At 38.6% G+C, this 14,893-nt stretch overlaps 1 protein-coding gene across 7 annotated transcripts in view; it reads right to left on the bottom strand.

The window, feature by feature from the left end:
* ATP8B4 (ATPase phospholipid transporting 8B4 (putative)) overlaps positions 1-14,893 on the bottom strand; it is a 252,542-nt gene that overhangs the window by 44,806 nt on the left and 192,843 nt on the right. For all 7 annotated transcript variants that reach the window (XM_027067227.2, XM_053224036.1, XM_015063454.3 and 4 more), the window contains one exon: positions 14,425-14,530. In XM_027067227.2, the coding sequence (XP_026923028.2) occupies positions 14,425-14,530 (106 nt within the window). The remainder of the gene's footprint in view (positions 1-14,424; positions 14,531-14,893) is intronic.

Below are 14,893 nucleotides of genomic sequence, written 5' to 3'. Positions count from 1 at the left end.
GCCCCTGGATAAAATGGGGAGTGAGAGGCAAAAAAATGGATGTTTTGGCTTACAGCACAATGAAATGGTTCCCCAAAGGCTCATCGTAGGTAGAAAACATTTATTAAAATATCTTTATGTTGTAAAAAGAAGGCAACGTTGACTACACAAAAACAACTGTTTTAGCCCTTAGCTTTCTAATTATTTGAAAATTCAACACTAATTGTTTATATGAGAAGTTAAAAAAAAAACACACACACACAACACAACACATACAAAAACACCCTTATCTTCTGGCTCAACATCTCCTTCTGCTGTCCAACACCAAAATCACAGCCTGCATTTAGGAACCCAAGGAACCCAGAGATTACATGTCTCTGGATCCAAGAATGATATCATGCATTTAGCAATCAGTCTGTAGAATCAAAGAAAAAGATTTATAAAGTAATAGTGCTATGTGTGAAATTTAGAGAGTTAAGGTGAGGGGGTGGGGTGGAGAACAGACATGAAAAAACAATGTTGTTAAGTGGGAAAATCAGACTTTACATCAGATAACCATGTCAGGGAATCCTCCTAAACAGTCATGAAAATTTACTGTCCCATATAATGAAGGAAAGCTAGAAAAACAAGCTCAGAAGTGAGCATTTTTCTGACAATGTTGCAGAGCTCATAAATTGGGTCTTAAGAAAGCACCAAAGGGCAAACATCTCCTGAGGTTTCCTTTTTAGTAAAGTTCTCACTCGCTGTATAAATGACTCAATCTCTGTTTCCCCCCCGGAGAATAAAAACATTCCAAAGAAGGGTGAAGTTCATGAAAGTATTGGCTGAAATTCTATTTACTTAGGATTTTTCCCCCCCTAAACTGTCTTAACATCTCCAGGCAGAAAAGGGACAGTTTTTTCAGTTCAGTTTAAATTCCCACTGTGTTCCCTCCACATGGGCCAACAACCCTCCTCACCAGACTGGGCTCACGCATTTTCAGACTTTTGCCCATGCTCTATAGCTATCATTTCTTTCTCTTCCCGGAACCTAGCTCTTAAAATACCAACCGGTTCTCAAAAAAAAAAAAAAAAAAAAAAAATTAGGAGGAGGGGGAAAACTACTCATGACTCCTTTCCTTGAACAGGAACTATAGGTTTTTGTGGGCATAACACACAATGTTTAACCACAGAGCACAAATAACAAATGCTAAAACAAAAGAGTGCCTGTTTTTCCCCAAGCTTTGTAAGGAAGGGCAGTCTATTATAATCCTGGCATGAAGACACGCATTAACGGCTGAGGCAAATGTGGCATTCACAGCCCTGTGCCACCGTAAACATAGCAGAGCACAGTTAGGCCCATGTTGGCTTCCATGCACTCTGCACTCTATAAAAAGAGATGGTAGGGAAAAGGATCATTTGTTAGTGCTTGTAAGGCACTCTGTTTTCAAACATTACCTGGACCTGTTAAGGAAACATGGCACCATGTTTAAAAGAAGACAACCCTGACTTTGATAGAAGAGCACTGATCTTGGAGCCTGGAGAGCTGGGTTCAGGCCCAGGGTCACCCTCTGACATCTCATGTGCCCACAGTTGGGTGATCTGACCTCCAACTACTTGACAAGTCAGTTACAGACCCAGTCAAGAACCTAAGTCTTCAAATTCCTAGCTCTCAGTTCTCAGTCTCCCACACTAAGCTGATTTACATACAGAGTAGGCCACAGGCTTCCTCTAGGATAGGACAAAAACAGTGCCAGAGGAGCAGTTAAGAGATGGGACCATGCTGCCAAGAGTAGACAAAGGGAGGAAGTACATGAAATTTTGATTTCAAGCCCCAGTTCCATCCCTTACTACCCATGTGATCTCTAAGACACTCAACCCCTAAACCCATATTTGTTAGCAATTAGGGGAACGGGACAGCCAATCAGACTGGTTGTCACCAGCTACGAAAACAGGGGCAACTGCACCAGTGTGTACTAGAACATCACCAAGATCTGTTAGTACTCTAAAATTTATGATAGAAACTTAACCTACTAAAATATTTTGCCTGGGTGACTAGAAGTTTGAAATGAGGAACAAAATGCATTTTGTTTGGCTTGCACAGTGTTTCTAAAATTCTGTATGAGTTTATGGACAACCTGACTTCACTTTCACCCAAGGCTCCACCACTCCCTAATGTCTTATATACAGCCCAGATCACGCAACTAATATTATCTGTCTGGTTCTGGAGCCATTTGCATTTGAGAACTCTGCTCACTCATACAGATAACTTTCTACCAGGTAGTGCCCAAAAAAGTGTAACACATATTTTGCTGATTAAAGAAGTGTCAGTTCCTAGATACATCACTGGGGTATTCCTCAGAAGCAGTGGAGACATGTCATGGTTTAATTAGTTATAGGACATGAATTTTTCCAACAAGACGTGATCAATACAACAAAAATGAAACATGGAGTGACTTGGCCTGTCAGCCCAAGCAAAATTACATTCTTAGTCTGTCTTCCTTTGGGCAGAAGACATATCTATGTATTGGCAAAATATAATCAATGCAGTAATCTTCTGAGGAGCCATAGCAGCATTTAATTGTAGATTTCTGGGCATACCTTTAATAGTAAAACAGTTATGGTGGCAAAATTAACACAGGAGCCAAAGTGTCTAAGACAGTTTCATAACACTAAATTTGAAACAAGCTACATGCATGATATGCATAAAAATTATATATCCATGTTTATGAAATAATCTCAACACATTTAATAGGTTTAAATATAATCACTTAGTTCATTTCCTTCTAATAGCTACTATCATTTAGATCCTGTTCTTTTGACATACCTTTTTGGGTTGTTTTTACATCAACTCTCACTGAACTCACATACATATATACAAATACATTCTTTGGAAAAAAGGAATCATATATATGATACTTTGTTATCTCATTTTTCACTTAAGTTTATTATGGACATTTTTCAATGTCAGTAGACACATAATCACTTTTGTTAACTGCATAGTATTCCATTGCTTAAATATGTCATAGTAATTAACAAAATCCCTTGTGGCTGGGTATTTGAGCATTTTCTAATTTTCTATTATAATTGGTAAAGCAACCAATATTTCTTTATATACATGTTCAAACATTTTTATACTTGTTTAAGGACAATTCCTAGAAGTAGTGATCATTGGATGAAAAGTGTATATATATGTAATTTTGAAATATGTTGCGAGTTTGCCCTCTGGTAAGTTTCTACCAACGTACACTCCCAACAACAGTTTATGAGAATTAATATTTCTGCACATTCCTTCCATATAATGACAGTTATCCCATCTACTTAGTCAGCCATAGGTAGTTTGATAAAATCTTGAGATATTAACTTTGGTTCCCTACCCCTTCTGTAATCACCACCACTACCATAGATGATGCTATTTACTCAGAAACATACCTTGCCTCAGGAGATCTCAGTCAAATACAGAGGGAACAAAAAAGAGTCATGACCTTGCTTTTTAGGTACCAAAATAGACTCTTGAAACTGATAGCAGCATTGATCTTGAATTTCACTATGGGGTTTTGAGAGGGAAGAAAAAAAGTTCTCCATGTATCTTAAGACTAATCCTTAAAGGAATCAGGGCATAAAATGTTGCCATAAGCAATAGAGTAGAAAGCCCATCCAAGCCTAGAGGAAATAGACTATGAAGAGGAGCTTAGATGCTGGTGAGAGTCACTAAAAGAAAGAAAACTCATAACCTGGATTGGTAGTGGATGGAGGAGTGTGTGGGTAATGGAATCCTCTGATGAGTTTTTGGGAAACTGAGTATGGAATAGTTGCTGCTGAAGTATGGTAACAAAGAAGATACAAGAGTAAAGGGATTTCAGGAACAGAGGTAGCCATGTGAAAGCACAAGTCTTCTTGGATACAGAGATGAAGAGCAGCCACACTTGCCCTGTTTCCCCAGAAGCATGTGTAGGTCAGCCAAGAGGGACAGCCAGCAACCCAGAGAGTCTGGAGACCAGACAGAGACACAGAAGTGGGAAGTGCTAGATGCCAGTAGGGTAGATGCTGAGGATCAGTAACAGGTAAGGCAACTGTGCATCTTAGACCTTACCCAAAAGTACCTAGTTTAATTCTGTCACCAGGCAGAAAAGGAGTTAAAGTTCAGTTTTATAAAATTTAAAGAGTTTCTGTTCTTGCACAGTTGAGTGTATTCTGGGCCAAGAAAGTCAGACAAGCTAGAAACTGAGTCCTAACCATTCTACCTCCAAAAGAGCTGTCAGTTTGATTCCATGCTTTCCTCATCTACTGTTAACAGCCTCACTGCCTTAAGTTCAACCCTCATCATCTCTAAACTTGGGTGTTCCAACAACCTCCCGATGCATCTCCCCATAACATTCATTTTCCCATCAAACATACTCCATCTATCCAGTCACTAGAATGTTATTTCTAAAACATAGAATTGGGCTTGTCACTCATCTGCTTAGAAGCCACCCACATTCACCCAATAACTTCAGGATAAAGGATAGCCACTTTCACTTGTCAATCTATCATCAATCTGTCTCTGAAAAAATGGTCCCCACCTCTAAGTTCTATCATACTCTCTAGCTACAACTTGGAATATTTTCTCTAGAATAGAACATAATTTCTTTCATGTTTCTATGCCTTTCTGTGTGCTGTTCCATCAACCTGCAATATCTTTATCCAATGTAACCAATCAAAGAAGGACATCCATAAAGGTTGTAAGGGATCAGTGTGTGGTCTTCAATATATTAAGAAGGTTAATAAAAAATACAGATTGCTCTATGATAAGAATGTATGGACTCTCCACCTGTAAGTTTTTTTTTAATGTTTAGTTATTTTTAGGAGAGAGAGAGAGAGAGATCTGGGGGGGGGGTGCAGAGAGAGTGGGAGACAGAGGATCTGAAGCAGGCTCTGTGCTACAGCAGAGAGCCTGATGCGGGGCTCAAACTCACAAACCACGAGATCATGACCTGAGCCGAGGTTGGTTGCTTAACCGACTGAGGCACTCAAGTGCACCTAGACTCACCACTTTTTTTTTTTTAATTTTGTGTTATTCTATTTAACATGGACAAATACTGATAGAATTTTTTACATAATTTTAATAGAGACTCCACAGAGTCTATTGGGGAAATGTTAATAAAGGGAGTCCCTGTTGCGGAACAACAGCTAAAGAAAAGAGAAAAAAGGGAAGGGACCAAGTTGGGGGGGGGGGGAAGGCAAGAAGCATGTTCACTGAATGGCCATAAATCTTTACATTCTTATCTCTTTGAATCTCCCAAAGAAAATAATCTACAGAGTAGATATTTGCCTATTTTACCATTTACAAATGAGGAAACCAATCAAAGAGAGGTTGAACAGCATCCTGAAAATCAATCAGTCTGCCAGTTGAGTACAAATCTGAGATTCAAACTTGGGTTCCTCTAACACAAAGCCCATATCCTTCCTCTTACACCTGATGTCACTCTCTGGAATTTATTCACACTGGTGTATGACCTTAAATGAAGCAATAAGATGCCTCAACAGCTACATTTTTTATATCAGTCATTTAAAGGGAGTAAGAACACACCCAAGGTAAAAGTTTAGGGAGACACATGGCAAGTGATTCAGTGCACAGGATCTGGGACCACGCTAGATTCAAATACCAGCTGAACCACTGGCCACGTGTGAAACTTCAGGCATGTATGGGCTTATCTATGCTTCAACTTCCTGATCTGTAAAGTAAGGATAATTATAATGCCTACCACTGGGTTGCTTTGGGAATGAAATGTAATACATGTATCCAGCTTATAATAGTGCCTCAGGCACTTTCTTAAAGCATTTAGCACTAGGCTCATCAGAATCTAGATCTGCTCATATCCATCTTCCTTCAGCAAAAGTTAAAGTCCCCAAACAAAAGGTCATTTAAAGAGAAAGATTTTCTTAAAATAAAAAACTTAGTTATTAATTATTAAACAAATTATTAATATTTCCCCCCCAAAACTCCATAGAACCTATCATTAAAGTTATATAAAAATACCAATAATAACATTATGTCCATAATAATTAGATTTACCAATTTATTTGGCAAAGACATGCAGTCTTCAGTCATAGCTTCTACCAGCATGTACAGCAGTTTCCTACCATGGGTAAAACAGTATAGAAGTCGGAAAATTTAATCTGCAAGTAACAATTGGTGATGCTAACAGTTAAGACTTCCTTTCTTTTCAAAGTATGGAGAGGAGGAACATATTTCAACATCATAAAAGCCATATATGAAAGACCTACAGTTAATATCATCCTCAATAGGGAAAAAGTGAGAGCTTTTCCGCTAAGGTTAGGAACATGACAGGGATGTCCACTCTTACCACTGTTGTTCAACAGAATACTGGAAGTCCTAGCCTCAGCAATCAGACAACAAAAAGAAATGAAAGGCATCCAAATTGGCAAGGAATAAGTCAAACTTTCACTCTTCACAGATGACATGATAGTCTACATGGAAAACCGGAAAGACTTCACCAAAAAATGGCTAGAGTTGATACATGAATTCAGCAAAGCTGTAGGATATAAAATCAACGTACACAAATCTGTTGCATTTCTATACACCAATAATGAAGCATCAGAAAGAGAAATCAAGGAATTGATCCCATCTACAATTGCACCAAGAACCGTAAGGCACCTAGCAATAAACCTAACCAAAGAGGTAAAAATTTGTACACTGAAAACTAGAACATGGGAGGAGTTAAGGCGGCAGAGAATTAGGGGGACCGGGATCTCCCTCATCCCTCAAAGACAGTGATGTTGAGGTTAGAATACTTTGAACACCCAGGAAATCTATCTGTGGAGTGACAGAAAAATCTCCACAGGTGGAGGGAAACAGCTTGGCAGGACAGAGGTGCATGTCAGCAAATTAAGGAAGATAAAACAGCCTGGGCACAGAGGGGAGGGATCCCCTTCTATGGAGAGACAAAAGGGAGAGAAAGAGAAGCTGTGGATGCAATATTGTGTTAGGACAAGAGAAAAACCCCTCTAGACCACAGACTGGGGAAGAAGGAATACAGACAGAGCCAGTTTCTCCTTTGCAAACAGCTTTAGAAGCTAAAGATCACAGTTTTCAAAAGTGTGTGACTTTTTCCCAACCAAAGCCACCACTATGTGTGTGAGCCTGAGGGGAGGGGAGCCAGCCCCAGGGTGTGGTAGTGATCTCAGGGGTGCCCTGGGAGAGAACCGTCTCCTCCCTTAAGTACTGTGGGAAGAGGGTATATTGATCCCCAAAGTACAAAAGACAGTACAGGCACCAGCCATATCGGCAAGGCGGAGTGGCACTACCCCAGAACCAGGTTTGCATGGCTCGGGATCCCCTAAGATATCGGGTTTTAAATCCCAGCTGAGTGCCTAGGAGACACAGGAAGCTGTAGAGCAGGACAAGCCAGCCGCCCACACTGCTCTGGGAGGACAGCCTGAACAACATGGTTTCAGACACCTGTCTGGGGAGGAGAGATTGGGATGTCGCCAATTTTTCTCCCCATCACTAACACAGTAGGGTTTCAGAGAATAGGACAACAGGCCCCCAATGGAGGCGGGACCTGTTCACACCAAACACCAACCCTCTGTGCCTGGCAATTGCTCATCTACTAGAGGAAGACTGACACTGTGCCAACCAGAAGGCCTCTCCTCCAGACCAGTACAGCCATCAGTCCCAGGCACCAACAGACAACTGTCCTGCTGTTTTGAATGTTAGTCTGTTTCTTTTTTTTTTCCCCCTCTCTTTTCATTTCTTTTCTTCTCTTTTCTTATTCTTTCTACCATCTTCTTTTTCCTTTGGAAACAGGCTCATCCTTTCTGATATGATTTTTAGTCATTTCTTATTATATATATACGTTTTTTTCTTTCTTTGTTTTGTCGGTTTAATCAGGTATTTTTACTCTACTATTTTTACACCTTTTCTAGATCTCCTTTATTTTTCTTTCTCTCTCTTTGGATTAAGCCTTATAATTTCTTTGATTCTCTGCTTCCCCCCCCCCCCCCCACACACACACCTTTTCATTTTTCTCTTTGTATGGGATCAGATTCCCGGCCCTTTCTTTTTTTCCAGGGTTATGTCAATGAACAAATCAAAGCACACCTGATGGAAGGGCTAAACAATGAATTAGGAGGAGCTTTGTAGAAGACTGACTAGTGGGATACAGCAGCCAAACACATAACAATGAAGCGCATGCAACACTCTCCAAAAACACTCCCTGAAGTGCCAGGCCATGGACAGCATATGACCACTTTTTAATACAGGTGTAGGACACATAACAAGCCATTAAAACATATTAAAGACAGAAGCCTAGTCAAAATGATGATACAGAAGAATTCTCCCCAAAAGAAATTCCAGGAAGAAATGACAGCCAGAAAATTGTTCAAAATAGATACCAATAATATATCTGAAGAAGAATTTAAAATAACAGTCATAAGACTAATAGTTGGGTCTGAAACAAGCATAGAATACAGCAGAGAATCTATTGCTGCAGAGATCAAAGACCTAAGAAACAGTCATGATGAATTAAGAAATGTTGTAAATGACATGCAAAATAAACTAGATGCAGTGACAGTGAGGACAGGAGAAACACAGGGGAGAATAGGTGAAATAGAAGATAAAATTATGGGAAATGATGACGCTGAAAAAAAGAGGGAAAAGAAATTACTAGACCATGAGGGGAGAATTAGAGACCTAAGTGATTCAATGAAACAAAATAATATCCATATTATAGGAGCTCCAGAAGAGACAGAAAGGGGCAGAAGATTTATTTGAACAAATTACAGGTGAGAACTTTCCGAATCTGGGGAAGGAAATAGGCATCCAAGTCCAAGAGGCACAGAGAACTCCCTTCAAAACAAAAACAAGTCAATACCATGACATATCATAGTGAAACTTGCAGAATACGAAGATATTTCTGAAAGCAGCTAGGGACAAATGGGCCTTAACCTACAAGAGACACATAAAAGTAGTAGCAGACCTGTCCACTGAGAGTTGGCAGGCCAGAAGGGAGTGGCAGGAAATATTCAATGTACTGAATAAGAAAAATATGCAACCAAGAATCCTTTATCCAGCAAGGCTGTCATTCAGAATAGAAGGAGAGATAAAGGATTTACCAGACAAACAAAAACTAAAGGAGTTCATGACCACTAAACCAGCCCTGTAGGAGATGCTAAGGGGGACTCTGAGTGGAAACAGTAAAGACTACAAAAGACCAGAGACATCACCACAAGCACAACACATACAGTAACACAATGACCCTAAATCCATATCTTTCTTTTTTAAAATTTTTTAACTTTTTTATTATTTATTTTTGAGACAGAGAGAGATAGAGCATGAGCAGGGGCAGAGAGAGAAAGAGGGAGACACAGAATCTGAAGCAGGCTCCAGGCTCTGAGCTGTCAGCACAGAGCCCGACGCGGGGCTCAAACTCACAAACCATGAGATCATGACCTGAGCTGAATGAAGTCAGACACTTAACTGAATGAGACACCCAGGTGCCCCAAATCCATATCTTTCAATAGTCACTCTGTATGTAAATGGATTAAATGCCCCAATCAAAAGACACAGGGTATCAGAATGGACAAAAAAACATGATCCATCTATATGCTGCCTACAAGAAACTCATTTTAGACCTGAGATCACCTGCAGTTTGAAAGTGAAGGAATGGAAAACCATCTATCATGCTGCCAGACAGCAAAAGAAAGTCAGAGTAGTCATACTTATATCAGACAAACTGGATTTTACAAACTGGACTTTGTAGTTACAAACTGTAACAAGAGATGAAGAAGGCCATTATATCATAATTAAGGGGTCTATCCATCAAGAAGATCTAACAATTGCAAATGTTTATGCCCCCAATGTGAAAGAACCCAAATATACAAATCAATCACAAACATAAATAAATGTATAGATAATAATACCATGATAGTAGGGGACTTTAATACTCCACTTACAACAATGGACAGATCATATAGGCAGAAAATTAATAAGGAAACCATGACTCTGAATGACAAATTGGACCAGATGGACTTATCAGATACATTCAGAACTTTTCGTCCAAAAGCAGCAGAACACACATTCTTCTCTTGGACCATTCTCCAAAATAGATCACATACTGGGTCACAAAACATCTCTCAACAAATATAAAAGGGTTGAGATCATATCATGCATGTTTTCAGGTCTCAATGCTATGAAAATTGAAATTAACCACAAGAAAAAAAATGGAAAGCCCCCAAATACACGGAGGTTAAAGAACATCATACTAAATAATGAATGGTTCAACCAGGAAATTAAAAAAGAAATTGAAAAATATATGGAAGCAAATGAAAATGAAACCATGACAAGTCCAAACCCTTTGGGATGCAGTGAAGGAAGTCCTAAGAGGAAAATACATTGCAATTCAGGCCTAACTCAAGAAGCAAGAAAGTTTCCCAAATACAGAAACTAACCTCACACCTAAAGGAACTAGAAAGGCAGCAGCAAAGAAAACCCAAGGCCAGCAGCAGAAGAGAAATAATAAAGACCAGAGAAGAAATAAACAATATAGAATCCAAAGAAACAGTAGAACAGATCAATGAATCTAAGAGCTGGTTTTTTGAAAGAATAAACAAAATTGACAAACCTCTAACAAGACTTCTCAAAAAGAAAAGAGAGAGGACCCAAATAGATGAAATAATGAATGAAAGAGAAAAGATCACAACCAATACCACAGAAATACAATTATTAGAGGATACTATGAAAAATTATATGCCAACAAACTGGACAACATGGAAGAAATTGACAAATTCCTAGACAATCACACTCTACCAAAACTCAAATGGAAAGAAACAGAAAGTTTGAACAGACCCATAAGCAGTGAAGAAATTGAATCACTTAACAAAAATCTCCCAAAAAATAAGAGTCCTGGGCCAAATGGCTTCCCAGGGAAATTCTACCAGACATTTAAAGCAGAGTTAATACCTATTCTTCTCAAGCTGTTCAAAAAGTAGAAATGGAAGGAAAGCTTCTAGACTCATTCTATGAAGCCAGCATTACCTTGATTCCAAAACCAGACAAAGGCCCAACTAAAAAGAAGAACTACAGGCCAATATCCCTGATGAACATGGATGCAAAAAGTCTCAGCAAGATGCTAGCAAATCAAATTCAACAGTATATTAAAAGAATTATTCACCAGGATCAAGTGGGATTCATTCCTGGGCTGTAGGGCTGGTCCAATATTTGCAAATCAATCAACATGATACATTAATGGAAGAAAGGATAAGAACCATATGATCCTGTCAATAGATGCAGAAAAAGCATTTGACAAAAATACAGCATCCTTTCTTTTAAACCCTCAAGAAAGTGAGGATAGAAGGAACATACCTTAACATCATAAAAGCCATATATGAAAGGCCCAGAGCTAATATCCTCCTCAATGGGGAAAAACTGAGAGCTTTCCCCCTGAGCTCAGGAACATGACAGGGATGTCCATTCTCACCACTGTTGTTCAACATAGTACTCGAAGTCCTAGCCTCAGCAATCAGACAACAAAAAGAATAAAAGGCATCCAAATTGGCAAGGAAGAAGTCAAACTTTCATTCTTTGCATTTGACATGATACTCTACATGGAAAACCTGGAAGATTCCACCAAAAAAATGACTACAGCTGATACATGAATTCAGCAAAGTTGTAGGATATAAAACCAATGTACATAAATCAACTGCATTTCTACACACCAATAATGAAGCAACAGAAAGAGATACCAAGGAATAGATACCATTTACAATTGTACCAAGAACCATAAATACCTAGGAATAAACCTAATCCAACAGGTCAAAGATCCATTCACTGAAAACTATATAAAGCTTATGAAAGAAATTGAAGACACAAAGAAATGGAAAAACATTCCATGCTCATGGATTGGAAGAACAAATATTATTAAAATATCAATAATACCCAAAGCAATCCACACATTCAATGCAATCCCAACCAAAATGGTACCAGCATTCTTCACAAAATTCTAAAATTTGTATGAACCACAAAAGACCCCAAATAGCCAAAGTAATGTTGAAAAAGGAAACCAAAGCTGGAGGCATCACAATCTTGAACTTTAGCCTGTATTACAAAGCTGTAACCATCAAGACAATATGGTATTGGTACAAAACAGACACATAGACCCATGGAATAAAACAGAGAACCCAGAAATGGACCCACAAATATATGGCCAACTAATCTTCGACAAAGTAGGAAAGAATATCCAGTGGAAAAAAGACAGTCTCTTTAGCAAATGGTGCTGGGAGAAATGGACAGCAACATGCAGAAGAATGAAACTGGACCACTTTCTTACACTATACACAAAAATAAATTCAAAACGGATGAAACACCTATATGTGAAACAGGAAACCATCAAAATCCTACGCGAGAACACAGGCAACAACCTCTTTGACCTCAGCCACAACAACTTCTTACTTGACATGTCTGCAAAGGCAAGGGAAATAAAAGTAAACATGAACTTTTGGGATCTCATCAAGATAAAAAGTTTCTGCACAGTAAAGGAATCAATATAACTAAAAGGCAACTGACAGAATGGGAGAAGATATTTGCAAATGACATATTGGAGAAAGGGTTAGTATCCAAAATCTATAAAGAACTTATCAAACTCAACACCCAAAAAACAAATCATCCAGGGAAGAAATGGGCAGAAGACATGAACAGACACTTCTCCAAAGAAGACATCCAGATGGCTAACAGGCACATGAAAAGATGTTCAAAGTCACTCATCATCAGGGAAATACAAATCAAAACCACATTGAGATACCAGCTCATACCCATCAGAATGGCTAAAATTAACAACTCAGGAAATGACAGATGTTGGCAAGGTTGTGGGGAAAGGGGAAACCTCTCGCACTGTTTGTGGAATGCAAACTGGTGCAGCCACTCTGAAAACAGTGTGGAGGTTCCTCAAAAAGATAGAGATAGAACTACCCTACAGCAATTTCACTAGTAGGTATTTATCCAAAGGATACAAAAATGCTGATTTGAAGGGGCACATGCACCCCAATGTTGACAGCAGCATTATCAACAATAGCCAAACTATGGAATCAGCCAAAATGTCCATTCACTGATGAATGGGTAAAGAAGATGTGGTATACACACACACACACACACACACACACACACACACACACACACACGCACTGGAGTATTACTTGGTGATTAAAATAATGAAATCTTGCCATTTGCAACAATGTGGATGGAACTAGAGTGCATTATGCTAAGCAAAACAAGTCAGTTGGAGAAAGACAATATCATATGATTTCATGGAATTTAGGAAACAAAAAAGAACATAGAGGAAGGGAAGGAAAAATAAAATCAGATAAAAACAGAGAGGGGGGCAAACCATAAGTGACTTAAATATAGAGAACAAACCATGGGTTGCTAAAGGTGAGGTGGGTGCAGAGAATGGGCTAAATGGGTGATGGGATTTAAGTAGGACACTTGTGCTAAACATTGGGTGTTATATATGTAAGTGATAAATCACTAAATTCTACTCTGGAAACCAATACTACACTATATGTTAACTAACTCGAATTAAAAAGAAAAAAAAAAAGACTTCCTTTTTTTCCCCAAGGTTCATGAACAAAAGTGTAACGATGGAGACACATTAAGGAAGCCATAGTGCTCCACTGTTGTGTTGAGGGAAGGTTATCCCCTTCTAGAATGCAGCAAGATACAAGCAGTTTGTCTCTAATTCAATAGTCTGCTTGGCCAGACCCAGGATGGGCTGAACTTAAAGATGCTACTTCAAGCATTAACAAGCAAAAATTGTTATAGGACAGCATTTTTTAAAGTTCTTAGAAAATAATTATGCAGACTTTTAAAATGTTCCTCTTAAAATGTTCTTCTAAAAATTTCACAGTATTCTATATCTCATAAGCATTATATATTTGGGTTTAATAGTAACTATGTCGAAATATCTACTTTCTTTAATGCTGAAAGACTCTATTCCAACTTTACATACCATCTCCTACAGTGGTGTTTTCCAAATTTATCCAATCATAATTTCATCTAGGTCCTTATGAAAATACAAATCCCCATACTCCATCCCCTGGAGGTTCTTAATTTGGGAGCCAGAATGAAGAAGCTAGTGAATTGCTATTTTTAACAAATGCCCTCATTGAATCTGATCACTCATCATATAAGAGCTATTTCTAAAGGACAACCCAAAGTAAATGATTTGAAATCCTTTTCTAAAAATATGTGGAAAATGTTGGAGGCCTGAAGATGACATTTCACTACTGATGTCAAACTTATCTCAGTTTGTCACCAAAATGAATAGGAGTTTAGGAAACATGCAGAAAGAGCTCTATACTGAACTAAGGCCGCAGAAACTATAAAAGACCTTTCTACTTTCTCAACTATCTGACCTTCCCTTTCCCCCTCCCTCACTCCCTGTCTTCCTTTCCTCCTTCCTTCAACACTTACCTGAGTTCTTCTCTGACTTCCACTGCCGTGTTCCCTGATATAATGAACACATCATTCATATCATCAGTCAGCATGTTGCAGGCATAGCCAATGTTGATGGCAGTTTCTAATACAAAATAATGTTCAGTTAGAATATTAATTAATAACATAAGTACTTTTCCATAACAGTTTTGAGGCACTGCCCTTAATGTCAGAGAGACCACAATGAGTAATAAAACACAAGAAACCCAGAGCTAAATTCAAAGACCCAGGTTCCGTGACCAAATTCACCACTTGCTAAATCCATGGAGAAGTAGCAACATCTATAAATTTTCAGCCTTCTCATCTAGTTTTTGAAAAAACTTGATTCCCAAAATTAGTACTTAAGAAAATACCCTAAGATCCTGTGATAGAGTGAAATATTTTTTTCCCTAAAGTCCCAAATACTGCCTCTGAAAGAGCTGACATACTTAATTTAGTAATTATTCAA

This window comes from Acinonyx jubatus, chromosome B3, assembly GCF_027475565.1.
Source record: "Acinonyx jubatus isolate Ajub_Pintada_27869175 chromosome B3, VMU_Ajub_asm_v1.0, whole genome shotgun sequence".
Classification (NCBI taxonomy): domain Eukaryota; kingdom Metazoa; phylum Chordata; class Mammalia; order Carnivora; family Felidae; genus Acinonyx; species Acinonyx jubatus.
This window is presented reverse-complemented; position numbering and strand designations above follow the sequence as displayed.